The sequence below is a fragment of the Crocuta crocuta genome, unplaced genomic scaffold (genome assembly GCF_008692635.1).
Source record: "Crocuta crocuta isolate KB4526 unplaced genomic scaffold, BGI_CrCroc_1.0 scaffold115, whole genome shotgun sequence".
Taxonomy (NCBI): Eukaryota; Metazoa; Chordata; class Mammalia; order Carnivora; family Hyaenidae; genus Crocuta; species Crocuta crocuta.
The window spans coordinates 8,184,592-8,210,524 of NW_027530575.1; the positions used below are offsets into that span (position 1 = coordinate 8,184,592).

The following is a 25,933-nucleotide window of genomic DNA, read 5'->3' on the forward strand; positions in this document are numbered from 1 at the left end:
TTGAGGCTTTTGCTCTGGGTTAGCAGACTGCCCTCCAGAAACATCTAATTCCTACTCTCCTATCTAATTGGAGCTATCGGGTGGTGGTTTACACACCCTTGTAAGCCACTTGGAGTCCTCTCTGGAACAAGGCAGGGTACAAATAAATACATAAGCCCCGAGCCACTTCTGCCTTCTGATTAAATTACCCGGCCTCAAATGCAATAATATCCTTGTCTTCTTAAGAGGAAGCCGCTAGCTCTGTTCCCGTTGGCTAAACCCCGGTAGCCAGTGCTCCACGGACGGCTGGCCCGGGGTCCTGGACGCAATCCCTCTGCCCCAGGAAGAACCAGGAATTGTTTTTGAACCAAGATGTAGAGCCACAGGCACCATGATGCTCCCGGGTGTGGCCGCGAGAGAAATTCCTCCTGCGTGTCCGTCCTGGACCTGCCCCGGGGAACTGCGGCTCTAATTGGGGCGGCATCCTCGGCGAAAGTATTTGAAACACCTCCCAGCCAAAAAAGACAATTCGAGAAACAGCTACTTGAGCGCATAGCTTACCCGCTTCGAGCCCATTAGCAGGAATATTAAACTCAGCACCGGCAGCTCAGCCAGGAGAGCAGCTGGCTTCTCCGGTACATTTGCCACATCGGAGGTGAGGCCTCCTGATGAGCGGAGGCTTCCGTACCTGGACGGTTGCTGGGCCCCCACACCTGCCTTTGTAAGCATTTTTCTCAGGGTAGGCCGTTCTCTATCCCTATGACTGCGCCCCCCGAGAGTTCATGACCGAGGTTCCGAGCTAAACCCGGTCTGAGAGAGCTGGCATTTGGACTTTCAAACAGTGAGCCTTCCAGGACATTCCAGTGGTTCCCAGGGACGTGAACTTGACTGTGAATTTGAACTTGAACCCGCCAGGCGAAACTCCGGATCTCTACTGTGCTGAGATTTGGCAGCGGAGCCCCAGGCATTTAATTACACTGCTGCAGAGAATGCTTGAGCGAGGTGCGTCCAGCGCAGACAATTATTTTAGGAGAGCCGTGGAGGCCTTCTCTCCTTGCCACTTAAATCTTGCTTCTCTTTTACAATTCAATATTTCATATGTTGAGAGAAAATGCCTTGTTTGCTTCAAAGGACTCACTAGGCATTGTAGAAAGGAGATGTTAATTATGTTGACCGCTGCTTTGTCTCTGCACAAATGAGACTCTTCGGGGTGGGGGTGGGGGTGTCATCCAAATTGCTTGGGGATCAGAGCCAGGGGAGCATGGGTGGGGGTGCTTAGACTCAAGTTCATACTTTCCTTTTCTTTTTTTTTTTTCTTGTTTGTTTGTTGTTTTCTTTGTTTGTTTCCTTGTGAAGAACTGGATTGGTCACGAAAGGAGACAAGGCTAGTCCCACATTCTCCTGGAGCCAAGAGGAGGGCATTCTTGGACCACCTGCCCTCCTTGTCTCGGGCTGCTCTTCGGGTCCTAGGTCAGGCTCCCCGCAGAGCTCGAGGGGAGGATTTGAGTGTCAAGTGTCCCCCTGGGAGGTGATACCAGGAGGCAGCAGTAGAGGAAGTGAGCCAGGAAGTGAAGGACTCCCGCTCAGGGTGAGCTAAGGAACAGGGTGGCCCCGGGGGCACCTGAACACAGCCCTGGAACGCCGTATGCAGCATGCATCACGGGGTTCTCCTCCGGGAGAGGCCAGAGGGCTACTAGTATCTGTCACTAACTCCTGTGTGGCCTTGCTGGGGACTGCTGGGTGGGAGGGGCTTCTGCTGCCTGCCCAGTGCAAAGGCAGAGCTGGCTGCGACTTACAGAGGAAGCCTTTGGCAGTGGGGACTCTGGTGTCTCTGCAGTTAAGGCCTGGGGGGCACGAGTGTTGGCTCTACTTGCGTCATTCCTGCCCGCAAAGAAGGGGGGGTGACTTCACTGCTCCATGGAGGAGGCGTGGACCGTTACAAAGGGGGATCCCCCCCTAGGGGCGCCTGGGTGGCTCATTTGGGTGGTTAAGCGTCCGACTTCGGCTCAGGTCATGATCCCGCGGTCCACGAGTTCGAGCCCCACGTTGGGCTCTGTGCTGACAGCTCAAAGCCTGGAGCCTGCTTTCAGATTCTGTCTCCCTCCCTCTCTGCCCCTCCCCTGTTTGCGCTCACGCTCTCTCTCTCAAAAATGAATAAACATTTAAAAAAAAGGGAGATCCCCCAACTTCAAAAAGGGTGTAGATAAATAAAGCACCAAGAATGACTAATTACAATCATTTCAGTTGGCGTTTATGAATGGCTTATTCTTCTTATAAATTAGTGAAGGAGTCAGGCTCATCTGTACAATTATATCACTCGCTCCCTTTACAATAAGCTTTAAAAAAGAGACTTTACTGAGTGGGAGAGAAAAAGGTGGGCTAATAGCTGTGTCTGCACGATTGCTCGTAACTCACGGTCTGGCTTATCTCTGCTACGGCTCATGGGAACAGCTTCTGTGAGGCGATCAGTTAACAGCTGTCCAAATGAACAATTATTGTGGGGCTTTGTTTCTCTGTAAACCGCTTGAGTTTTATCAGGACTCTTTCTGGGTGTGTAGGAACCCATTCAGGATAGGACCAGAGTCTTCCATTTCCCACCTCTGGCTACCACTCATCCTTGTTCGCCTTGACCTATACTGTCTCATCTGCCCTGGTCTTCTGCCCTTGCCCCCAGTCTGTCCCCGCCCCCACCCCCACCCACCGGTGAGCACCTGAGTCAGGTGACATCCCTCCTGATTCGGGACCCTCTGTGGCTCCCACCTCCCTCAGAGAAAAAAGCTAATGTAAGCTTTTGTGTTTGTAAAGCTTTTGTGTTTGTGTTCTGTCTTTGTCTAACGTAAGCTCTGTCTAATGGAAGAGCTTTTGTGTTTGAGCGTTTTGTTTACTGCTGTGTTTTCAATATCCAGAATAGAGCCTGACACACAGTAGGAGCTTAACAAATATTTGCCGAACAAGGGAGAGCACACTGCCCTGATAAAAACAAAAAGATTGGGGCTTGTGACTAAGTCCATTATGTTCTGGGGAAGCCCGAGGGGGCCTGATCTGGGGGCCACCTCGTTCCATCCAGTGATCACTTTTCTAACAATGTTGCTCAAATACCTCCAGATATTGATTTGAATTTGTGGTGTCAAAAGTGTCCCCTGTTTTTTCACTTTCCCTTGGCTGACTCCTGTCTGCACTTCAACTTGAATGTCCCTTCTCTGAGGTACCTCCTCGGAAATCCCCAGCCTGGGGAAGAACGCCTGCTATTCCCTACACTTTCTTCGGGGCATCTACTGCAGCGAATAGTTCCAGAAGTATCAGTGGCTTTTCATGCTTGATGCCTGTCTCTTCCATCCATGGACCATGGCCAGATATGTTTTCTTTACCCCTCTCTTCCTAGCCTGATCCCAGACCCCATGCCAGGCATAGAATAGGTACTCACTAGATATGTTCTAAGAAGTGTAGAAAATTTTGGAGTTCCAGGAGGCACATTAGCGTTTCAAAGCCTCTGATAAGTCTTGCACCAAAGGAACATGTTTCACATAGCAGTGCACAAATTTGTTTGATCACTGAGCATGCCTGGAAAGATTGCCAGTGTTCTGAAGGAGCATGGCTCAGGAAACACAGCCATGACTGATCCCTCAATTATCTGAGCATCGTAAACGGGCCTGAAGTTTAATTGAGGAGTCTGAGTGATGCCTTCTATTCAAGAGCCTGGAAGTCTCCGTGAGGATTCTGTCATCCTTTCGCCACCTTATCTGGGCTTCTCAGGAGCAGGGGTGGAGGGTGGGGATGGCCACGGTATGTCCAGAGTCTGTGTGTCACAGTGGGCTGGGAAAGCAAAGAGGGAGGTCCAGGTTTGGGGATCAGTACAGGTGTGTCTGTGTCCCCGTGGCCGTAATGGAGACAGTGCTGTGTGTATGTGAATACGTGTGCGAGAACGAATTCCTGTCTGATGGAAGGTTCAAATCCCACAGCTCCTTGCCATGTTCCTGAACTCTCCCCCACCATACCTCAGTCTCATCATCTGGAAAATAGGTTTCCTTGAGGAGGGCTGAGATCACATACACCGGGTACTCAGCTCATGGTCTAGCACATTCCAGGGCATCTGTCGTTTCCCTGCGTCCCCTTTCTCCCCTAGCGTGGGCAGGGGGAACCCCTATTGGGTTCCTGCTCTCTGACCCCTGACTCCCTTGCAGACCCTCTTCCAAAGCCCTGAGGAAGGCTGGCAGCTGTACACCTCGGCCCAGGCCCCTGACGGGAAATGCATCTGCACGGCTGTGATCCCTGCGCAGAGCACCTGCTCCCGCGATGGCCGGAGCCGGGAGCTGAGGCAGCTGATGGAGAAGGTAAGAACAGACGGTGGAAGTCTCTCAGGTCCCACCCTGCCCTCAGCCCCCCCGTCCCGGTCAGCCGGCGCCGGATCCAGCCTTCCCGATTGTTCTGAGCTGGTGGACAACCTGGCTCCCCTCCAGGTGGACATTTTCACCCATGCTTCTTTGGAGGAGAAGCTGAGCGTTGTGCGGGGAGGCAGCATCTGAGTCACCAGATTCACCTGCTAAAAAAGTGCCTTGTGTGTCCCTTGGAGAGGGGTCTCTTCCTCCAACCCAAGGGGCTTATATAACATTCCACCCCCTTCTGATTATGGTCGATATAAAACAGTCCCCATTCAAAACATCCCCAAGGAGGCTCTGATGCCCTTTACAGACTGATCACTGGCCCTTGATACTACCCAGCTGAACTGCTCATCAATCACCTCCAATGGCAGTGTTCAAAGGGACCAGCTACCTCCTGTAATCATCCTATAGATGAGGAAGCTGAGGGTTTGGTAGAGGACAGAAGAGACCCTGGTCAGCACAGGAGTCTCCAGCCATTAACTCTGCAGGATCCCGGCCCTGCGCACAACCCCAGAACTGCTCTCCCCGCCAGTTTGGGACATCCACGTGGTGTCTCCTGACCGTTGACAATGGCTATGAAAACGTTTTGTGGCATCCAGCGTGGGTATCAGGCTGTTGGGTTTCTGAGACCTCCCAAGCGTCATGTGAACAAGGCGTTCAGGAGAGTCTGTGTGTTTCAACACGCATCCAGTATTATCTCTGAGTTCACCTTCGCCAGGTAGAAGTGGGAGCCTGGGGGTCCTCATTCTGGGTTGGGAGAGGCTACGACCAGGGAATCCAGCTCATTCATGTAGCTGAAAAGTACTTGCTGAGCGTCTGGTTTAGGCCAGTGCTGGGCACTGGTGATTTAGCCGTGGACAAGCTAGACACGGGGTCTGCCTGTGAAGACCCCACCTGAAGGAGGCAGCGGACTGGAGCTTAGAGTCTGTGAGAGGAAAGGGGGCTGGTGGTCGCAGTGGATGAACATGAAGAGGAGGCAGGTGAGGAGGGAGGACCAGCTCGCAGGGTCTGCAGGGGAGGGTGACCCCGTATTCCTTTTGCAAAGCTCCCTCTGGCTGCTGTGCGAAGAATTGACTGAAGAATTGACTGAGGGGGNCCGGGGAGGTGGGGGAGAGAGGTGGGAGGTGGTGGTGGCCAGACGAGGTGGGAGCACACGGATTGCCTGGGCGTGTCATCGGGAGGTTGCCCATAAGATCAGGGGAGAAGGCTGGTTGGGTGTTTGGGCTCTGGCTCCATCAGGCCTCGTCCGTGGCATCTCAGGGGGGTGGGGAGGGCAGGAGTCTGGCCCCCCCCAACCCTCCCACGCTCCCAGGTCCAGAACGTCTCCCAGTCCATGGAGGTCCTTGAGCTGCGGACGTACCGTGACCTCCAGTATGTGCGCAGCATGGAGACCCTCATGCGAAGCCTGGACGCACGACTCCGGGCGGCCGATGGGTCCTTGTCAGCCAAGAATTTCCAGGTGGGTCCTTCTGGGTCAGGTCAGGGGCCAAGGAAAGAACTGGATCAGCACCCATTACTTCTGGGAGCGGAGTCATGTCTGGGGAGGGCCACGGGTTGGCTGGGATCTAGGGTCAGGTCAAGGGCCAGGTGTGCATCAAAGATAAGGGGTGAAGGGGCGCCTGGGGGGCTCAGTCGGTTAAGTGTCCGACTCTTGATTTCGGCTCAGGTCGTGATCTCATGTTTTGGGAGTTCGAGCCCTGCATCGGGCTCTCTGCTGATGACCCAGAGCCTTCTTGGGATTCTTTCTCTTCCTCTCTCTCTGTGGCACCCCTGCTTGTGCACATGCTTTCTCTCTCTCTCTCAAAATAAATAAATACCAAAAAAAAAAGATAAGGAGGGAAGTTATGGGTCAAAGTTGAGGTCAGGCCTGGGTCAAAGGTCAGGGGCTAGGATCCGTGAGGGCTCCGTGTTGGCCAGCAGGAGCTGAAGGACAGGATGTCGGAGCTGCTGCCTCTGAGTTCAGTGCTGGAGCAGTACAAGGCAGACACGCGGACCATCGTGCGCCTGCGGGAAGAAGTGAGGAATCTCTCCAGCAGCCTTGCCGCCATCCAGGAGGAGATGGGCGCCTATGGGTACGAGGACCTGCAGCAGCGGGTGATGGCCCTGGAGGCCCGGCTCCATGCCTGCGCTCAGAAGCTCGGTATGCCTTGACCCTTGACTTTGACCCCTGACCTCCACGCCCAACCCTAACACCACCCATGTGCCCAGAAGCTGGAGCTGGTTTTGACCTCTGACTTCTAAACTTTGACCTTTGGCTTCCCGACCCAAGGCCCAAAGTAGACCCAGGACACTGGAAATGGCCCTGACCCTTGACTTCCAGTCTCTTACCCTCAACCTGACTCCATCTTGGGACCAGATTTCGGGATCCCCCCTCACCCCCGGTCCCAGCTCTTCCCGGTCTGATGGTACCACACCGTCCTTGCCCTGCCTCGCTCGGGCTCTTCCCATTCTCCACCCTCATCTGCCCTGTTCCTGCCTCCCAGGCTGTGGGAAGCTGACTGGGGTCAGTAACCCTATCACCATTCGGGCGATGGGATCCCGCTTTGGCTCCTGGATGACTGACACGATGGCCCCCAGTGCGGACAGCCGGGTGAGTGACTATGCCCATCCGGGGGTCACAGCCTGGGGGAGACAGCCTGTGGTCACCCACAGATGCCCAGCAATTCCACACCAATGCTTCTCTTGTAGCCTGAAGTGTCCTAAGATCTCCAGGGCCCTTGACCCTCCCCTTGACTGTCTATGTAACCACCAGGTGACCAAGGGCCTTCCAGCCCTGAAAATCACCAAGTCTGTTGACCTTTGGACTTCCGGTGGCCTCCATGGTCATGACTGCCCATCACCTCTGACCCACCGGAACCTTCCATTAACTGCCCAGTGACTATCTAGTGACTGATAATTGGTCATGAGGTGGCCACGGATTGGAGGTAGTGAATAGCCATGGCCTCGCTATGATCACTGGTCTCCCGGGGATTATAGAGGTCCAGCCAAGGATTTAGGAGCTTGGGTTGAGGACTCAGACTTGGCTTTGCATCCTGCTGCCACCAATTCTTAGCTAGAGAACCTTGGGCAGGTTCCTGAATGTCTTTGAGCCTCGATTTCCTTATCTTCAAAATGGTCATGATAGTGTTGGCATTAAGGTTTTTAACGTGCTTATTAACCCAACAATCTGCACCAGGGAGAGCACGCACCCGTGCAACTTGACATGGCAGAGGAAATGCTACCAACAGGCTGGGTCATGTCGTGGCTACAGGGGCTACCCTCAGGCAGTGAATGCAAGTGACCCCATCACCCAGGGGCTATCCAGTAACCACTGACCACCCCATCTCCAGTGACCGGTGAATTCCCTGTGAGTCACCAGGGACTGCAATTTCCCCGGATCCTTAGGTAGCAAACACCATCCAGTTAGTTTCTGTTTTAAGGCCAAGGTCATTTGGTTCCTGACCAAATGATCCCATCACTGGGGCTGTGATGGGTCATGAAGGGTCACTGGACATCCCATGGCTGACTGATGACTACTTGGCGACTGTTGATCCCTAAGGACCGTGGGTGGTTCCCGTGTGGTGCTGGGGCCTTTGGGTCACTGGCGGTGCTTCCGCAGCGACCGGCGACTCTCTCGTAGGTCTGGTACATGGATGGCTATTACAAAGGCCGGCGGGTCCTGGAGTTCCGCACTCTGGGAGACTTCATCAAAGGCCAGAACTTTATCCAGCACCTGCTGCCCCAGCCGTGGGCGGGCACGGGCCACGTGGTGTACAATGGCTCCCTGTTCTACAACAAGTACCAGAGCAACGTGGTGGTCAAGTACCACTTCCGCTCGCGCTCCGTGCTGGTGCAAAGGAGCCTCCCGGGGGCCGGCTACAACAACACCTTCCCCTACTCCTGGGGCGGCTTCTCGGACATGGACTTCATGGTGGACGAGAGCGGGCTCTGGGCCGTCTACACCACCAACCAGAACGCGGGCAACATCGTGGTCAGCCGGCTGGACCCGCACACCCTCGAGGTCGTGCGGTCCTGGGACACCGGCTACCCCAAGCGCAGCGCCGGCGAGGCCTTCATGATCTGTGGTGTGCTCTATGTGACCAACTCCCACCTGGCCGGGGCCAAGGTCTACTTCGCCTACTTCACCAACACGTCCAGTTACGAGTACACAGACGTGCCCTTCCACAACCAGTACTCCCACATCTCCATGCTGGATTACAACCCCCGGGAGCGGGCTCTGTACACCTGGAACAATGGCCACCAGGTGCTCTACAACGTCACCCTCTTCCACGTCATCAGCACCGCCGGGGACCCCTGAGGGCCACAGTGGCTCAGGCTGCCACCCAAGGGCCGGGGCCCTTCTATTCTACCCGCGTCCCTTACTCTTTGTCTCTGTGCTGCCCTCTCTCTCCCCTCTCCTGTATGTTTTTTTTCTCCCCCTCCCTTTTGGCCAGGCTTTCATTCTCTGCCTCTCCGTTTCTATTAGTGCTTTCTCTCTCTCTGTGTCTTTTCTCCTTTGTTGGTCTCAAATTTTGATCCTTCACTTTCTGCCTTTTTACTAATGTCCCTCTGTCTCTTTCTTTTCACTGATCTGACTCTCTGTTTCCCTGTCTGCTTCTCTCTCTCTTCCCTCTTTCCCCACCCTCCTTGCTTCCCACCCACTCCTCACCCCTCACTCCACTCCCCCGCCTCCCCCCACCCCCAAGGAGTTGAGTGCATGGATCGGTTTCTTTTTTTATTTACACTCGTTCTTTCCGGGTTGCTGGAATAAACGGGACCTTTGACATTTGATGCGTTGGTTGCTCTGTGTGTCCAGACAGGGCAGAGGAGGCCAGGTGGAGGCTCAGCCCGGGCCTGGAGACCCGCCCCTGTAGCCCATGACACAAGGTGTGTAAACCAGGGCAAGCCAGCCTAGCCTGGGGGTGCGGCAGGCCAGGGGTGGGGAGGGGTGGTGGGCAGGGGCATGGCCGGGCGAGCCCTTTGGGAAGACAGGCAAAGAGACCCGATCCAAAGTTGCTTTGTTCAAAAGCAATTTGTTTAAAAGCAATTTGATCCAAACAACCGAGAATTCTACCACAGCTATGAAAACAGGCCTCAAATGAATATTCTCCGTCGCTGGTTTTGCATCACTGAGCCATCTGGCAACTGTGTGTGTGTGTGTGTGTGTGTGTGTGTCTGTGTGTCTGTGTGTGTGTCTGTGTGTGTGTGTGTTAACAATTTGGCTGCTTTTAAGAATTTGGGTATAAGAGAGCAGGACACAGTAATATTTTTCCTTTTCTCTTTTTGCTTAGTGATTTCAAAATCATTTTACATGAGTTTCACCTGTTCCAAGTTCACTAAAACAAGGTAGAAACAGCCTGAAGGTGCGCTGGGTACCTTCAGCCGAACACGCCCCCACCGCACACCTGGAGCCCATTTACCCGGAAGGGGCTTGGGTAGAGATGGGCCCAGAACTCCTGCAGGGAAGGACGGGGTTGGGGGGAAGCTAGGAAGTATGGGAGGCAGGGGTGTGAGCGGGAGTTGGGAAGAGGTTGGAGAAGCAGAGGCGATTCCTTAGGAGGAGCTTCAGTGATGTCGCTAAGGCGGGGACGCGCACAGAAGGGAACAAACAGGTGAGGGCTTTATTTTAGCCAGATTCCTGGTGGCCAAGGTGAGACAGACTGCAGGAGAGGGGAGAGTCACCTCTGGGGTGGGGGGGTCGGGAACAGAGGTCGTGCTGGGCACCACCCCGCGTTCGCCCCACCACACGGCCCCCCACTGAAGCCGGGGTAGAATATTACACAAAGAGCCCCCACAGGCCTAGATCCCACCCCACTGAGACCACGGAGGAGGCGAAACCGGCTCTTCTGGGAGCTACCCCCCACCCCCATCTCTAATTAATGACCTCTCTGATTAAATCATCTCCGCTCCATGCTGCCATCTCCGGGAACTCGGGACACCGGGCCGTGCCGCAAATGAAACCAATGAATAATAAATGGGACTGCCTAATGCACTCATTTAAAACCAATTTTTAAAGAAATCTTCAAGAAAAGCAATTAATTTCCATTTAAATTGACATGTTTGACATTGAAAAAGAACCGATTCCCAGATAAGCCCATTGAGAGGCACTTGGTACCTGCTTTAAAAAAAAAAGCACAGGGCTGGGACACTTAGGTCCCCTGAGGCCACCCTCATTCCATTTATTTGGAGGCAAATCCCCCAGATAGCACACAGTGGGGGTGGGGAGTAGTTCACTGAGGAAGTTTGGGGACTGGGGGCTGCTGAGTCTCTGTCCCAGGCACACACAGACCTGGAGCCGGGCACAGAGGACGGGGCGGGCTGTGGCTGTGGCTGTCCCAGCGGCACCTGCCCTCCAAGTGACGCCCAGAGCACCTGGCGTCATACACGCCCTAAGCGCCCTCTCTCTCACACACACAGAGGCAGGCTCCAGCGCTCTTGACGCTTCGTTTGTAGTTTTGTTCCGACCGAGGAAGGGCAGGAGTCCTACCGCGCCTCCCCAGGCCCGGGGCCGTGCGTGCCTGGCTGCCTGCTCCCAACCCTGGCTGCCCCCCTCGCGGACGTGTGCCTGGCCACGGGTTGAGGTGACCCACTCCGGCCCTGCCGCACGGCCACAGAAGCCTGAGCCGGTGCCTGGGGCAGAAGAGTGGAAACCACCCCTGTCCCCGGGGCATTTGGGCCAGGAGGGAAGACTGCACCGTCGTCGTGGCCAGAAGGCCAGGGTTTGCCGGCTTGACGGCCCCAGCTCCCTGCAGGAGGCAGGGGTGGCGCGGTGAGGGAAGCCTCGGCCTGGCGCTGAGTGGACTCTGAGTGGCTCGGGGGCACTTGTATCTAACAGCCATGTTCTTTTGTGTTTGGGTTTTGGCAGCTGCACAGCCAGACAAAGGGGGGAGGAGGTCCACAGAGGGGGTGGTCTCAGCCGGTCAGGGAGGCTCCCAGTGTCACCCAGGAGACACACCAGGATGACTAGGGTCACGCGGCCACACACAGACACACACACGCTCGCTCTCTCCCTGCCACAGAGGCCATTTCCCTGCCGACTCCACCCAGGAAAACCCATCACCCCCAGTGGTGTCTCAGCCCCTCCCCCCCTTCCTGCCCCTCCCCCAGAGACTCCGCTGTCTCAGCAGGGACGTGATCGCTCCTGGACCCCACAGAATTGTTGGTGCAAACTGGGGACACGGGCTGCTGCCTGCCTCATGTTCTCCGCNATTAAACCTTCCTAATGACACTCTGGCAGGCAGTGAGCAGAACGACTGCTCCAGAAACCAGCCAGATGGGAGTCGGCCCAGGTGACTGTTTATGAGACACAGTCTTGGGGGCCTCCCTTGGGGTCAGTGGGGCTGGGCAGGCCTTTAATCTGCTCAGGTCCCCGAGCCCTGCTAGCCTGCCACCTCCCCACCCCCCATCCTGACTGGTTCCCATTAAGTGAGGGGGGCAGAGTGGGCGAAACCCACAAACCCCGACTGAACTGTGCCCCCAGCCCAGGCCCCAGCACAGGTAGCTGGGAGGGGATGGAAGGCAGGTGGGCCACACCCGCAGGCCACCGGGCAGGTGCATCCACTTGATCTGCCACAGGGATCCCCTCTGCTCCCAAGGCAGCCCCTTCCCCGTGGCCCAGTACAGGGACGCCGGGCAGGATGCCGCTCTCAGAGGTGCCCAGCAGCAGCCCTTTTCCCTTCCTGGCTGGTTCTGTGTTGCTAAGGTAACAGCATCTGAGGGAGGAGGCAGGACCCAGGAACAACCTGCCAAAGCATTTGTGTTAACAGGGAAGCAGGCATCAGGGTGCTGGGTCCTATCCGTTCTGTTTAGGAATGATCTGTGTGCGTGCGTGCGCGAGTGCGTGGAGGGCACCCAGAGCAGGCGGGGGCTTCGGTCTGTCTCTCCCTCCAAGGATCCCCTGGAGATCCCCACTCCACCTTGATCTGCCGCATCCTGAGAGGTGGGGTCAGCGCGCTGCCCTTGCATTCTAGAATATTCTTAAACACCCGAGTTCGAGGAGCACTGGCGCTGACTGGTGCCCCACTTCCCTGGGAGTCTTCCTGGCTAGGAGCCCCCGGGCACCCTCCCCTCTCACCCTCTCAGGGAAGAAATGCACCTTGGACACTGGGGATGGCGGAAGACCATCTCCCCTCCGACAGCCCCCCCCTCCCCCCCAGCAGGGAGGAAATGAGACACGGGACAGCAGAGCAGTGGTTCCAAGTTTAATCAAGGGTGCGAGGGTGCTGCACTGATGCTCAGAGAGGACCCCCAGGCGGCTGGGCAGCCTGGGTCCTGAGGGGAGCATCAGCTTTTTGCAATTGAATAGAGGAACATAGCATAACCAGAAACAACTGGGGGCCCTCCTGCCCCCATCCTGGACCTGGGTGGGGGGACACAGGGGGCAGCTCAGCTGACTAGGCCTTCTCTTTGGGACAGGTCACCCCCACCCCTTCGGTCTGGGAGCCTCCCCACGCAGCCGCCCTTCTGAAGTCGATTCCTAAAGGGGAGAGGAGTCTGGCAGGGACAGCCCCAACTGGGGGCAGAGAGGGAGGCCCCAGGGGTGAAGGGCTCCCCCTGGCCATTTTGGGAACAATAAATACTGTGACGTTAGCAGGGAGGGCCACCAGTTGGCCAGCCGGCAGCAGGGAGCAGCGGGGTCTGTGGGCCCGGCCGCCGTCCAGCCCTGCCCTGCCCCGCAGGCTGGGCCCTGGCCACCCACCCCCTCACTCGGTGCGCAGGATGATGTGGATGCCGGAATCCGTGAACACGGGCCCGCTCATCTCCCCCGTCCGCAGTGCAAAGGAGGCGTCTTCAAAGGGCTTCTGCATCTGACCTGGGGAAGCGTGAGGCGTGGGGTGCGGGGGTCAAGACCTGGCCGCGGGGCGGGCTGCGTGGGGCAGGCAGACGGGGCTCCCCTCTGCGCCAGCCTCCTGCTCATCCATCAGGCGGTTTATGGCCCTGTCACGGGGGCGGCAGGGCCATTAAGAAGGCCCCGGGAAGCCGAGGACAGCATGAAGGATGGCAGGCAGAGCTGCTGCTGCGCACTTGGAAACACACTGCAGTGATAAACTCGCCTCCCAGGGCCCCCCGATCCCAGCCCCCGCCACATCGGCTGCCAGGCCCTTGCTGGCTCTCCCCCACCCCTCACCCCATCCCGGGCCCCGCCTTGATGCTCTGCAGACCCCAGTACAGAGGGGAAAAGGAGAAAGGGGTGGGGGTCTGATCCACTCTGCCTGCTCCTCCTACTGCCTGAGCCAGACAGGCCTAAATCCACAGCTGCTCTCCTCCCCTCCACCCTTCCACTGTCCCCACGGCTGATGGTGGTGTTGGGAGGGGTATTCTAGGGGACAGGCCCTGGGGTGCTCGGGGACCCAGCTGTATTCCCCCAACAGGAGGAGAGTACCTACCTTGCTGGGTCCATGATGGGGACAACTGCACACAGACACGCAGACCAACTCCCCACCCCAGGAGTGAAGGGCACGGGCTCTGCCGCCCAGCTGCCCCCTAGCAGGGCAATGGCTGAAGCTTGAGGGACTGTGCTGCCACCTGGTGGAGCCTCAAGGCCTGTGCAGCAGGGACCACCCCTCCCACCCCTCTACCTGGCTGGGGGACCCCCACTGATGGGACAGGGCCCCCCCCAACCCCGAGCTCGGGAGACCCACTCCTTGCACACCTCTGCTGAAGGCACCCAGGTCTCCCCTGGCCTTGGCCGAGCTGCAGTCGCTGAACTGTGAGGCCAGAGACTCAAAGTCTTCCTCTCCTGACTTGATCTTCTGGATGTAGCCTGCAGACACACGAAACGGGGACACGCAGGGCGACGGCTGTCACGGGCAGGCGAGACAGGGTAGGGGGCGGCATGCAACCCTGCCCTGCCTTGCACACATGCACATGTGAACACCGGCCTCACACACATCCATGAACGACCCCCCCCACGTGCGTGTGCAGTCACATGTGTCCAGGAAACCGTGCCTTCCACACGCGAGCACACCCTGGCCCTGCGGTGGCCTCAACAGCCATGCGGGGCTCACACCCCATTCTTCCACTGCTTCCCCCCACAAACAGCTCAAACACATCTGACCTCTCCCACCCTGCACACACACATTGGGAGAAAAATCCACCCCCGGGCCCAGGCCCTGCTGAAGAGAGATGCTGGGACCCAGGCTCCCCGCCCCCCAAGACCCCCCAGGCAGTGATGGGGAGACTTTCTAGAGACTTTCAGGAGAAAGGGAGGAGGCCAGGGCACCAGGCCAGCTCGGCCACAGGAGCCGGCTAAACCGTCAGCCCCTGGGCCTCAGTTGTCCAGTGTATGCAGAGTGGGACGAAGGGCCAGGCTGCTCACTGGGGCGCTGTGAAGAGACCACAAGGCAGTTTAGGTGGGACACGTGTTATTCACGTGGACCATGGCCCCAGAGGAAGCCGACACAGTCTCCCCCGCTGCCCCTAAAGGATCCAGGCACTGGATTCACCCCCTGTGGGGCGCAAACTGTCCCCACTGGGTGCCGTTCTCCCTGCGTGGAGAGGGAGGCCGGGGGCAGCACAGAGCACCTGCGTAACTCACGTGTGGGGCGCAGAGCGCGCGGGAGGAGTGCGTCTGCACCGTGGGGAAGAGCCCCAGTCGCTCTGGAGTCCAGGCAGGAGCCCCTGCTGCCTTCCTCCCCTAAATGCCTCCCTCCTGCCCCGTCCGGGCGCCCTGGCACACGAGTGAGGGTTCCTGCCAGTCTGGTCCCTGCGCCCCCAGCGCAGCCACTGGGTGGGCCCCTGGGACGTGCAGCCCCAGACCACCAGAATGGCCCCTCACCTCAAGCTGCTCCCACGCGGCTTCCCGGACGTCTACTCTCCTGGGGACACCCCACCCACCCAGCCAGCCCACATGCATGTGAGGATCGCGCTGTCGCATCTGCCAGTGGGCTTCTGACACTACCGTGACACTGCCTCACGGACCCCGTCTGGGCCCCACAGGGACACTGCTGATTGATCTCTCTCTCTCGTGCACCGAAGCCCAGACACCCAGCCAGGGCCATCTGCCTGATGCCGGGCCAGGACCACAACCGAAACGGCACAACCACAAACACACACGTGTCATCCCATCCTGTGGCATGTCATGGCAGCAGCCAGCATCCTGGAACCAGATCTGTCTGGCTGCTTCCACGGCTGTCCCCACCACCCCTGCCTGCCCCATGTCCCTGTCACACTTGTCATGTCCTGACCATCCCTTTACCTCTGAACCATTAGTCGCTAATGCCACAGAAGGCCACCGCGACACAGCACAGTGCCCGGCACAGAGACCTTGACAAATGCCACTTGCCGTCACAATTCTCCCTTCCGTGAGGGCTGTGCATCCCAGAGAGAGGGCTACCCCTATTTCTGTCTGATCTGCCCACCCCCGGTCTCCCTCGCCTGCACGTCTCAGTCTGGTCTGGTCATCAGCGTGGTACGCTGCCTGCTCAGAAGGGCTCGCCAATGTAACACGAGCCCCACCCGCTGTGGGCCCTGGGGCGGCTGGGTGGTCGCCCTGTGCCAGCTGCGTGCATCAGTGATCCAAGCCGAAGCGGACATCACGACGACGGCCCTCCCGCTCCATTCCCTGGACTTCTGCTTACGGCTCTCGACCGCCCCCGGGCAGCCTCAAGATTCTGCCTCCTCTCCTGTGTAGACCTCAACATGCCGGCCGGAGAGTCCTGAGCACGCAGCGCTCACTGCGTACCTGCCTGCCTCTGGGAAGTGCAGCTGTCCGCGCAGGCCCCGCACCTGCAGAGCCAGGCCCAGCCCCTCAGCCCAGGGTGACCCCCACCCTGCCGCACCCTCTAGCAGAGGGGGCCACGAGTCAACGGGAATCCCCGAGACTAGACGGCCTGGCCAAGCTGCACATACACAGACAGCGGCCTGAAAATCAAACGAAAGCCGAGCTCTGGGCACCCCACCATCGTAACCATTTTTAAGTGTACAGTTCAGGGGCGCCTTGGTGGCTCAGTCGGTTAAGCGTCCGACTTTGGCTCAGGACGTGATCTCGTGGTTCATGGGTTCAAGCCCTGCGTCGGGCTCTGTGCTGACAGCTCAGAGCCTGGAGCCTGCTTTGGAGAGAGAGAGAGAGAGAGAGAGAATGTGTCTCTCTCTCTCTCTGCTCCCTCCCTACTAGGGCTCTCTCTCAACAATGAATAAATGTTTAAAAAAATATATTAAAAACAAAACACTCCTTTCCAATCTCCCCTTTCTAGAAGCTGACCTCCAGGAGCCTGGCCCACAAGCCAAGATGCAAGAGAACCCTCAGACCCCCTGCATCCCCTTCATTCAGTACTACCCCATCCCCCATGACGCCCCTCCCAGCCCTGCCCCCGCACCTCTCAGCCTTTGCTTAATGGTCTCGTCCTGCCTCATCCAGGAGCCTTTCCCAAGACCCCCGCTGCACAGAGGAAGCCTCTGTGCATTTAGCAATGTCCTGTCTGTGGCCTGTTAGTCACCTCACACCGAGAGGCCAGGGCCGGGCTGGCCTCGCTCACTGCTGGGTTCCCGGTACGCGGCTCTGTGCACAGAACAGGTGCTCACTAATGCTGAAGGAATTCATGAATAAAGGAGACAGAAAGAGGCCATGGAAGGAGGGGGAGGGATCCCCCTCGGCTTTTCATGCAGAAATGCTGGAACCTTGTGTCCTTTTTTTTGTGCATCTCCGATCCAAAGGCTCAAGGGAGGGTGAAAAGGAAGCACGTAGCGGACCCCCTCCCCGCGCCGGCCTAGCCCAACCGAATCAACACCCCTCACCAACACAGCACCANGACCTCCAGGAGCCTGGCCCACAAGCCAAGATGCAAGAGAACCCTCAGACCCCCTGCATCCCCTTCATTCAGTACTACCCCATCCCCCATGACGCCCCTCCCAGCCCTGCCCCCGCACCTCTCAGCCTTTGCTTAATGGTCTCGTCCTGCCTCATCCAGGAGCCTTTCCCAAGACCCCCGCTGCGTGAGGAAGCCTCTGTGCATTTAGCAATGTCCTGTCTGTGGCCTGTTAGTCACCTCACACCGAGAGGCCAGGGCCGGGCTGGCCTCGCTCACTGCTGGGTTCCCGGTACGCGGCTCTGTGCACAGAACAGGTGCTCACTAATGCTGAAGGAATTCATGAATAAAGGAGACAGAAAGAGGCCATGGAAGGAGGGGGAGGGATCCCCCTCGGCTTTTCATGCAGAAATGCTGGAACCTTGTGTCCTTTTTTTTGTGCATCTCCGATCCAAAGGCTCAAGGGAGGGTGAAAAGGAAGCACGTAGCGGACCCCCTCCCCGCGCCGGCCTAGCCCAACCGAATCAACACCCCTCACCAACACAGCACCATCCAAAGGGGCTCCAGTTGAGAGCGAGGCAGACCCAGGGGCAGCCTCTCAAGGACCTCCCAGTCTGGAATGGGGAACCTCCACCTGCTTTAGGGAGGGGAGATCAGGAGCCCCGGAAACTGCGTGCACGACAGTACAGCACCTGTCACTGCTGGCAGATCACAGGCTGGCCGGCTCAGTGCGCCTCTGAGGCTGAGACGGGTAAACTCTGGACCCCAACTGTTGCATCAGACCTGAGCTCTCCCCATCCTGAGCTCTGTGACCCTGGTGGGTGACTGCCTCTTGGGAGCCTTACTTGCCTGGCCTGTAAAATGGGCTCATTACAGCAGCTCCCACCAGGAGGGCTGCCATGAGGGGGTAGTTACTGCTGGAACAGTGGCTGGTGTAGAGCAAGCCCGATAGTTACTACCTGTCAGTCCCTGTGTTAAGGACTGAACTGTGTCCCCCCAAATTCATATGTTGATGCCTCAACAACCACCAGTGTGACAGTATTTGGAGATGGGCCTTCCTGCAAGTAATTAAGGTTAAATGAAGTCATAGGGGAGGCCCTGATCCCACAGGATTCGTGCCCTTATAAGAAGAGACACCAGAGAGCTCCATCGCTCTCTCTACACGCGCATGCGCCAAGGAAAGGCCACGTGAGCACGCGGCAAGAAGGCAGCTGTCTCCCAAGCCAGGAAGAGTCTTCACCAGAAACTCGATGGTCAGAACCTTCATCTCAGGGGCGCCTGGGAGGCTCAGTCGGTTAAACGTCTGACATCGGCTCAGGTCATGATCTCACGGTTCATGGGTTCGAGCCCTGTGTCGGACTCTGTGCTGACAGCCAGCTCAGAGCCTGGAGCCTGCTTCGAAATCTCCCTCTCTCTCTGCCCTTCCCCCACTCATACTCTGTCTCTCTGTCTCTCAAAAATAAACAAACAAAAAAAACCTTCATCTCAGACTTCCAGCCCCAGAATTGTGGCAAATAAATACCCTGTCTGTGGTATTGTTAGAGCACTCGAGCCAACACACCGTAATTATTTAGGAGAAAGTGAGTGAATAATGGGTTGGGCTCTGACTCTAAAAAGGCTTCGAGACACTAGGAAAGGGGCCTGGACATTAGAAAAAGGTGACAGGATTAGGTCTGCTGTCCCCAAAGACCCAAGGTCCAGAAGAAGGGGCCCACCCCTCACGAATCCATTGCCCAGTCCTCCTGACTCTGCCTTCTCAACTCTCCAGAATCTGCTCCCCTCACCCGTCCCTGGCCCATCAGGCCCACCTGCGGGTCCCCCAGGCCATCCGCACAGGCACGTGCAGCCACCCCTGCTAACACTCCCGAGTCACCGACCTTGTGGGAGGACACTAGGCCAAGGGGCGTGAGCGTGTCTGAAGGGACTGCTGCTCACACCAGGGCCTCCCTGGGACCCTCAGGGACAGGGAGCAGGTGGAGAGCTTCTCCGCAGCCTGGCCTCCTTGCACAAGGCCACTGGCAACGACAGGCAGCCGGGCCGCAGATCCCTGCCAGGGCCTGGCCCCAGCCCAGCGGCTGCAGCGAGAAGACTCTGGGAAGAGGTGCCTCAGCAGAAAATGCGGACGCTGGTTCCCACTGAGGGCAGCCTGTCCCCTCGGGGCAATGGCGGAGCACGGATCTAAATGGTACCGATGAGAGTCAAGCCCGAGCCCTGATCTGATCACCCGGACTGAGCCCAGGGCAGAGGGAACATCCGCTTTCATGGAAGAGAAAACCAAGGCCCTGATAGCCAAAGCCTGCCGACACAGCACACGAGAGTCTGGGTACAGAGCGCACTGCGGCCTGGGCCATCTCACTGCGCTCTCCTAATGACCCTGCCCCTCCGGGGAGCCTATCGCAGCCTCATTCCAAGACACTGAGTAAACAGGTCAAGGTCACTGGAGGGTCTGCATGCTGAGCCCACCAGGCTCCCGAATCCCTGCCTAGACCTTGGCCCCCAGCCATGCACCCTTCAGTGACTGGGGTTCCATGGAGATGGCAGTGCCAGGTACTGAGCCCAGGGCTCTGCTGGGCAGTCAGCTGCTGGTCCCTGTCCCCATTCTACAGATGACGCAACCAAGGCTCTGAGAATAGAGACACTTGCCCAAGGCCACACAGCTGGCACCAGGCTCCATCTCCACGTGACTCCAGGCCGGGCCACACTGCTTCTGACCTTACCCCACCCCCACCCAACTAATCCATTACCCAGTCCTCCTGACTCTGCCTTCTCAACTCTCCAGAATCTGCTCCCCTCACCCGTCCCTGGCCTATCAGGCCAGGCTGCTCGGAGCTGCGGGTCCCCCAAGCTAACTGTGCAGGTACCTGCATCCAGCCCCTGCTAACACTCCCCAGTCTGCACGGGCAAGGTGAGGCCCCAGGGCCCAGGTACTTCCTGGGAGCAGCTCCCGGATACCCCTTCTCCAAGGCCTAAGCTGACCTCAGCACCTCCAGGGTCCCACCACAGTATCAGCCCACTAGGCACACACTCATCCATCCTGGAGACAGGGAGGCACCCTCACCTGCCCCTCCCATGCAGTCCCCAGGACGCGACAGCCTTCCTTCTGTGCTCACTTGCCCCAGACTCCTGCCATCTCTTGCCAGGACTGTCCCAAGGGTCTCCTTCTCTGGCCTGGCTGCTCTGCAGCCAGATCTCTTAACATCTCTGAACTTGTCTTTTGGCCTGGACCCCCTCCCAGTTGCTCTTCCTTGGGCCCCTCAGGTTTCGTGAGTCCCTCCCTGGACTGCGCCTCTTCCCAAGTCCCCCTGGCCAGTCATGGCACCTTCTGCCACTGGATCTCCAAATGCCTATTACCTCTTGCCCACTCTCGTGGGTCCAAAAGCTTCAGAACAGGGCCATTAGAGATGGGAGGACCCGAGAAGTGCCCTCGTGATTCTCTGGGCTTTCCCCACCTACTTCCTCCATTTACCCCCGAGGCAGGCAGACCGCCCCCCTCACTGCTGGGCTCTGGGCCCCTGGCCTCCCTGGCCCGCCACACAGCTCTCTCCTGAAAACAAAGTGCCAGAAGCCCACCTACCAGTCACATGGGGCCGTGTGTTTCCTGCCGTCTCCAGAAAGGACCCAAACTCTTCATCCCATTCAGGGACCCCCTAAACCTGGCTGGGATGCACCCTTGAGGGTCCCTGCCCAGAGTCCTGGCTACAGCCTTGTCCTAGGCCTTTACTTCTGCCATTTCCTCTGCTAGGAATCCTTCTCGCTTCCTGCTGCTTCCAGAAACCATGCCGTGAGCATGGACTGCAGGCCAGGCTGTGTGCTCAGCCGTGGGAATTTGGTAGGAAGAGAGCCAGCCCCTGCCTTCACAGAGTTCAGTCCAGATTCTGTGCATGAACTATGCTCCTCTCTATAATGCTGAGGTATGAGGCTCACAGGGGCCATGTTGGATTGTGCCAGACACCATACAGGGGCTGTGGGTGTACGTAAGTAATATCCTACAGGCCAAATACTGGGAGTGCACTTGGCCAAGCCTGTGCTAATAACAACCATCCTAATGACTGCTAGCGACTCGGGAACATTTCCCGGACACCAGGAACTGTTATTCATGCTTCACTGCATGAGGTCAGAGTCCTCACAACTACCCTAGGATCACAATACTAATTTTACAGGTCAAAAGACAGGTTCAGAGATGTTAGGTAACTTGCTCAAGGTCACAGAGCCAGGGCCGGGGCAGAGCCAGACGGGAACTCAGGCTGTCTGGGTCTGGGGTCTGTGGTGGCAGAGCCTGAATGGATGATAAAACCATACGTGAGATCAGACCAACACCATCCAAGGGAGCTTGCCATGAGGATGGAAATGTTTTATATCTGCGCTACACGTGGCTACTGAACACCTGAAGTGTAGTCAGGTGAGGAACAATTTCTAATATTACTCAGTTTTAGTTAATTTAAGTGAAAACAGCCTTGTGTGGGGAGTGGCGGCCATACCCGGCCACTCTATGCCAGGGTTTACAACTTCTGGCCCCTAGTGGGCTAAATTCTGTTTTTGTAAATAAAGTTTTATTGGCACACACACACCCATTTGTTTACCTATTATCTCAAGCTGCTATCAGTTACAAAGCTGAATGGCCTGCAAAACCTAAACTATTTACCACCTGGCCTTTTAAGAGAAAAGTCTGTCTGCTCACTACTGCTTCGACTATGGAGGAAACACAGAACAGAGACAGGAACAGCCTCGTCTCTCAGGGCAGAATTAATTAATCAAGTCTGCTAGCAAGTTCTATGCTGCTACCTTTGTAGCCTCCCTCCTGACCTACCCACGTAGTGCCCCAGAACACTGCCTGATGACATTACCAACAACAACCGCTCCCACTGGTCAAGGGCCCACTGTGCACCAAACACTCTCACCTCACTGAATCCTCACAATGGGCTTCGGAGGCAGGTATGTGACAGTGCCCATTTTACAGAAGTGAAAACTGAGTCCCAAAGGAGGTTATGCAAGTCCCCCAAGGTCACAGAGCTTCTGGGCATAGCTACCGTCGGAACCCTCAAATGCCAGAAAGAAAAGAAAAGAAAAGAAAAGAAAAGAAAAGAAAAGAAAAGAAAAGAAAAGAAAAGAGGAGAGGAAGGAAAGGAAAGGAAAGGGAAAGGGAAAGGGAAAGGAAAGGAAGAAGACTAGACAGCTGTGTGGGCGAGGCTCGTGTCACGTACAGGCACTTCTGGGTCAGCCAACGCTGACAGCTGAGTTAGCTGGGGTGGAGGGTCTAGTGTGATTTCCACAAGGCTAGCAATGGCTCTCACGGAGAGGAGACCCCACCGTAACCTGTTTCCAGCCCTGCTCACCATTAATTAGCTCCAGGGCCTCCTCCTTGGTCCTGGTGATCTTCTCCTGCCGCCAGGACGAGGGCCGCCGCGACTGGCTGTGCTTGACGAGCAGGTGTGAGCATCGGACCCTGGTGGGCTCGCCCTGTCCATTCTTGCCGCCACTGCTGCTGTTGCCACTCGGCCGCTCCCACTGGCTGGCGTTAGTGATGTGATTGAAGTAGTATACCCGGCCTGTGGGGAGGGGGGAGGGGGGCAAGAATTCAGCTGGGACCTGCTCGTAGGACACCACCCTGAGGCCAAGATAAGGGACTGGCCCATGGGATACCTTCATTCAGCAAATCCACTGTGTCCCCCACCACGTGCCACAGGCCCTTAGGGAGCTAACATTCTAGGTGGGGGCAGAGAGGCACCACACAAGCAAATAAGACAACATAACAACTTTAGTTATTGACAACGTCAAGGAGGAAAATACCCCAGGGCGACAGAAGAGAGGAAGCCAGGGGGACCGGGAGTGGGCTGGAGCATGTAATCGGCAGCCGGACTGCCTGTTCAGATTGGCTCTGTCATTCACTGTATGAGCTCCCCTCCGGGGGCCTCCACGCTCTCACGCCAGTACCTGCCTGTCGGGTTGTTCGAAGGACTGACTGAGTTCATATCTGTGACCCACTTAGTGCCCGGTACACCTCAAGAGTGGGGTAGCTATGGGGCGCCTGGGTGGCTTAGTCGGTTGAGCGTCCGACTTTCGCTTAGGTCATGATCTCGCGGTTCGTGGGTTCGAGCCCCGCGTCGGGCTCTGTGCTGACTGCCAGCTCAGAGCCTGGAGCCTGTTTCAGTCTGTGACTCCCTCTCTCTCTGACCCTCCCCTGCTCACGCTGTCTCTCTCTCCTAGAAATAAGTAAAACATTAAAAAAAAAAATTAAAAAAAAAAAAAAAGAGTGGGGTAGCTATGATCTCCATTTTACAGATGACAAAAACGAGGCCTCCCTTTCCCCATCTTTGGGAACGCTTCCTGAGTGTAGGCTCTGCTCCAGGCACACCGGGTTGGGAGGCAGGAGTTACACAAAAGCTCTCTTCTGAATCTGTACCCGGTGCACAGAGCTGCACAACTAGGGACCAGCACTGCTGGGGCCAGACATTGCCCAGGGCCCGAGGAGCATGAAGGAGTGAAGGCTGCAAACAAGACTGGAGCAGGACCCAGAAGAGCCCAGGCTCCATTCCAGGGGCTGACACTGTGCCTGGGCTGCACGCACCACTTGCACCCAGCACCATGAAGAGCTGAATGTCACCCTTGAGGAAGACCATCAGGCAGGGAGGGGGCAGGCAGAAAAGACGAGAGAGAGGGCCCAGAACTGGGCAGGGCATCAGAATTATCATGCAGGCTGCAGCCACAGAGCAGGGCTGGAGCAGGCTGAGGGAGAGCTGGGCCGCTGGCTGATTCTAAAACCTTGCCGACGGCCTCTATCCCCCCAGACCTTGGTTTTCTCATCTGAAAAGAGGGGGTGAAGAGAGTGAATAAGGACACATGGGGTTAATGTGGAAAACATGTGAAGGAGTCACCAGAGTGCTGGCATGCAATTAACAGAAATAACTGTGGCTGCAATTCTTATGGGTTACAGAGGTAGTGCAGTGAAATGCGGGGCCTGATCCTCAGAAGTGTGCAGGGGGCTCTGCAGTCAGGCTGACTGGGTTCTCATCCAGTCCCCGCCCCCTGGAACGAATGACCTTGGGTGAATTAACTTTTCTGACCTCAGTTTCCTCACCTGCAAAATGGGGGTAATAACTACCTACCTCCTAGAGTTGTGGTTATTCAGAGAGCGAGAGAGACAACACACTTAAAACACCTGGCCCAAGGTTGGACGGTGAGATGAACGTGCCCTGTTATTGATATGATCGTGGGTAAGCCTGAAATCGGGCTCCCAGCACAGGGACCATCCGAGGCAGAACACCACCGGGCGGATATCGCAGACTCAGCATTAGGTGGGGATGGCAAGCGGGTTAGCAGAAGTAGGTTGTGCACCCAAGGCTGGGCACCATCCTGGGGCCACGCCCTGAGCATAGGGTTGGGGGTGTCCTTCCCCAGGGATGTCCCTCGGGCCCAGCGGGGTGCACAGACGTTCCCCGGGGACGTCAGGTGCATTAGGCCGAAAGGTGTCGGCCAGATCGGCGGGGCCAGGGCCATCGCCCAGGGGAGTGCTGCGGGATCACCGGCCCTTTACCCTCCCGGCAGCGAGCAGGGTCTCTCCGACCCCGCCCCTTGCCTCAGTTTCCTCCGGCATCCGCGCTCCAGAGGTTCGCAGCCCCCACGGGGCGGGCCCGGGCCGTTACCCTGGGAAGACGCCGAGAAGCCAAGACCCCACGGGAATCGGGCGGCGGCGCTGCGCCCGAGGGGCGAGCTCGAGCCCTGCTTCCGCGGGCCCGCGCGGCCCCGCCCCAGCCCCGACCCCCGCGGCACCTGAGCTGCGGCTCATGCGCTTCTCCCAGCCGGGCGGCAGCTTCTCCTCGTCCGCCATCTTCCCTCCTGCCGCAGCGCCCGCTCCGCCTCCGCCGCACCGCCTATGCCGCCCGCGCCCACCCACCGCCGCCGCCGATTGGCTCGGTGCGCCTCGCACAGGGGGCTGGCGACGATGCTCATTGGGCATCCTAACAGACCGGAGAGGCTTTCTGGCTTCCTATTGGGTAGCACCGAGACTGGGCGGGTCCTCCCCTTATTTTACCTGGGTCCCGCCTCCGTACGGCCTCACCCCGGTCCCGCCCTCCTCCTCACTCGGCCGCTAACTGGTAGAGAAGGGAAAGGAGCCCGTCCTTCTCAACGCCCTTTGGTGAGCTTCAAAGAAGTCCCGACCCCATCCTTTGCGTCCTTCGCCGCAGGCCCCATCCGATTGGCTTCTGCGGCAGTAATTCCCACCTTCCTAAACTGTTCCCTCAACCCCCCCCCATGCGGAAGTGCCTGGGTGGTTTGGGGGAGACGGCGGCCCACGAGGTACTTGGAAGAGGCGGTGCTGCCTTAGCTGTTGCCATAGCAACGAAGTTGCCTTGGTAATGAGCCGCGAAGAACCCAGAAGCCTAAATTTGGCTCCTCCATCCTCCCTCTTCCCACCTGTTTTCTCCAGATGTCCAAGGCGATCTTCCCACATCTTTTTTTTTTTTTTTTTTTTTTTTTTNAAACTTCTACTTCCTTTGGAACCTACTTTACTTATTTATTCCCTTTCAGTCTGGCTCTTGCGTCTGTCCTGGGTGACTGGTCGGTGTTGGCATTGCCACTTAGCTGGGGACCCAGGAGGACCCGCCGGTAGGATGGTGAGCTCGGTTTGAATTGATTTAGAGTTGAGTGTGCGGCACGTGTGGGCCACTGAGGAGGTGCCTGGGGACGGGCTGGAGATAGATACGAGAGGCAAAGTCACCAACAGAGAAGAGTTCAGTGACAGTTCATCTATAACTAGACCCCATGTGCCCGTTAAAAAGAATGAGGGCAGCGATATGAAATACAGGGAAATATGCCTACAGGAAATCTGAGACAGGATGTAGTAGGTTAAGC

At 57.2% G+C, this 25,933-nt stretch overlaps 2 protein-coding genes across 2 annotated transcripts in view; one reads left to right on the forward strand and one right to left on the reverse strand.

Moving 5' to 3' along the window:
* The window catches only part of OLFM2 (olfactomedin 2), a 59,258-nt gene extending 50,130 nt beyond the window's left edge, over positions 1 to 9,128 (forward strand). Inside the window, exons 2-6 of the mRNA XM_077768029.1 lie at positions 4,161 to 4,310; positions 5,671 to 5,817; positions 6,279 to 6,498; positions 6,842 to 6,948; positions 7,978 to 9,128. Coding sequence (XP_077624155.1) covers positions 4,161 to 4,310; positions 5,671 to 5,817; positions 6,279 to 6,498; positions 6,842 to 6,948; positions 7,978 to 8,655 — 1,302 coding nt within the window. The 3' untranslated portion in view covers positions 8,656 to 9,128. The remainder of the gene's footprint in view (positions 1 to 4,160; positions 4,311 to 5,670; positions 5,818 to 6,278; positions 6,499 to 6,841; positions 6,949 to 7,977) is intronic.
* A 3,397-nt stretch (positions 9,129 to 12,525) lies between these two features.
* PIN1 (peptidylprolyl cis/trans isomerase, NIMA-interacting 1) lies at positions 12,526 to 24,949 on the reverse strand. Its single transcript, XM_077767945.1, has 4 exons — positions 24,851 to 24,949; positions 22,417 to 22,629; positions 13,990 to 14,100; positions 12,526 to 13,149 (listed from the first exon to the last, which is right to left on the reverse strand). Exons 1-4 carry the CDS (start codon positions 24,906 to 24,908, stop codon positions 13,040 to 13,042), a joined length of 492 nt encoding a protein of 163 aa, XP_077624071.1. The 5' UTR covers positions 24,909 to 24,949; the 3' UTR covers positions 12,526 to 13,039.
* Between the last annotated feature and the right edge of the window lie 984 nt (positions 24,950 to 25,933).

Bases quoted from the DNA above. Each gene is read 5' to 3' on its own strand.
- PIN1 (XM_077767945.1), bottom strand. From the start codon at position 24,908: ATGGCGGACGAGGAGAAGCTGCCGCCCGGCTGGGAGAAGCGCATGAGC. The intron at 22,630-24,850 runs GTGCCGCGGGGG...CCCTCCCCACAG, and splicing joins GCGCATGAGCCGCAGCTCAG to GCCGGGTATACTACTTCAAT. The intron at 13,150-13,989 runs GTGTGCAAGGAG...ACGCTTCCCCAG, and splicing joins CCTGGGTGCCTTCAGCAGAG to GTCAGATGCAGAAGCCCTTT.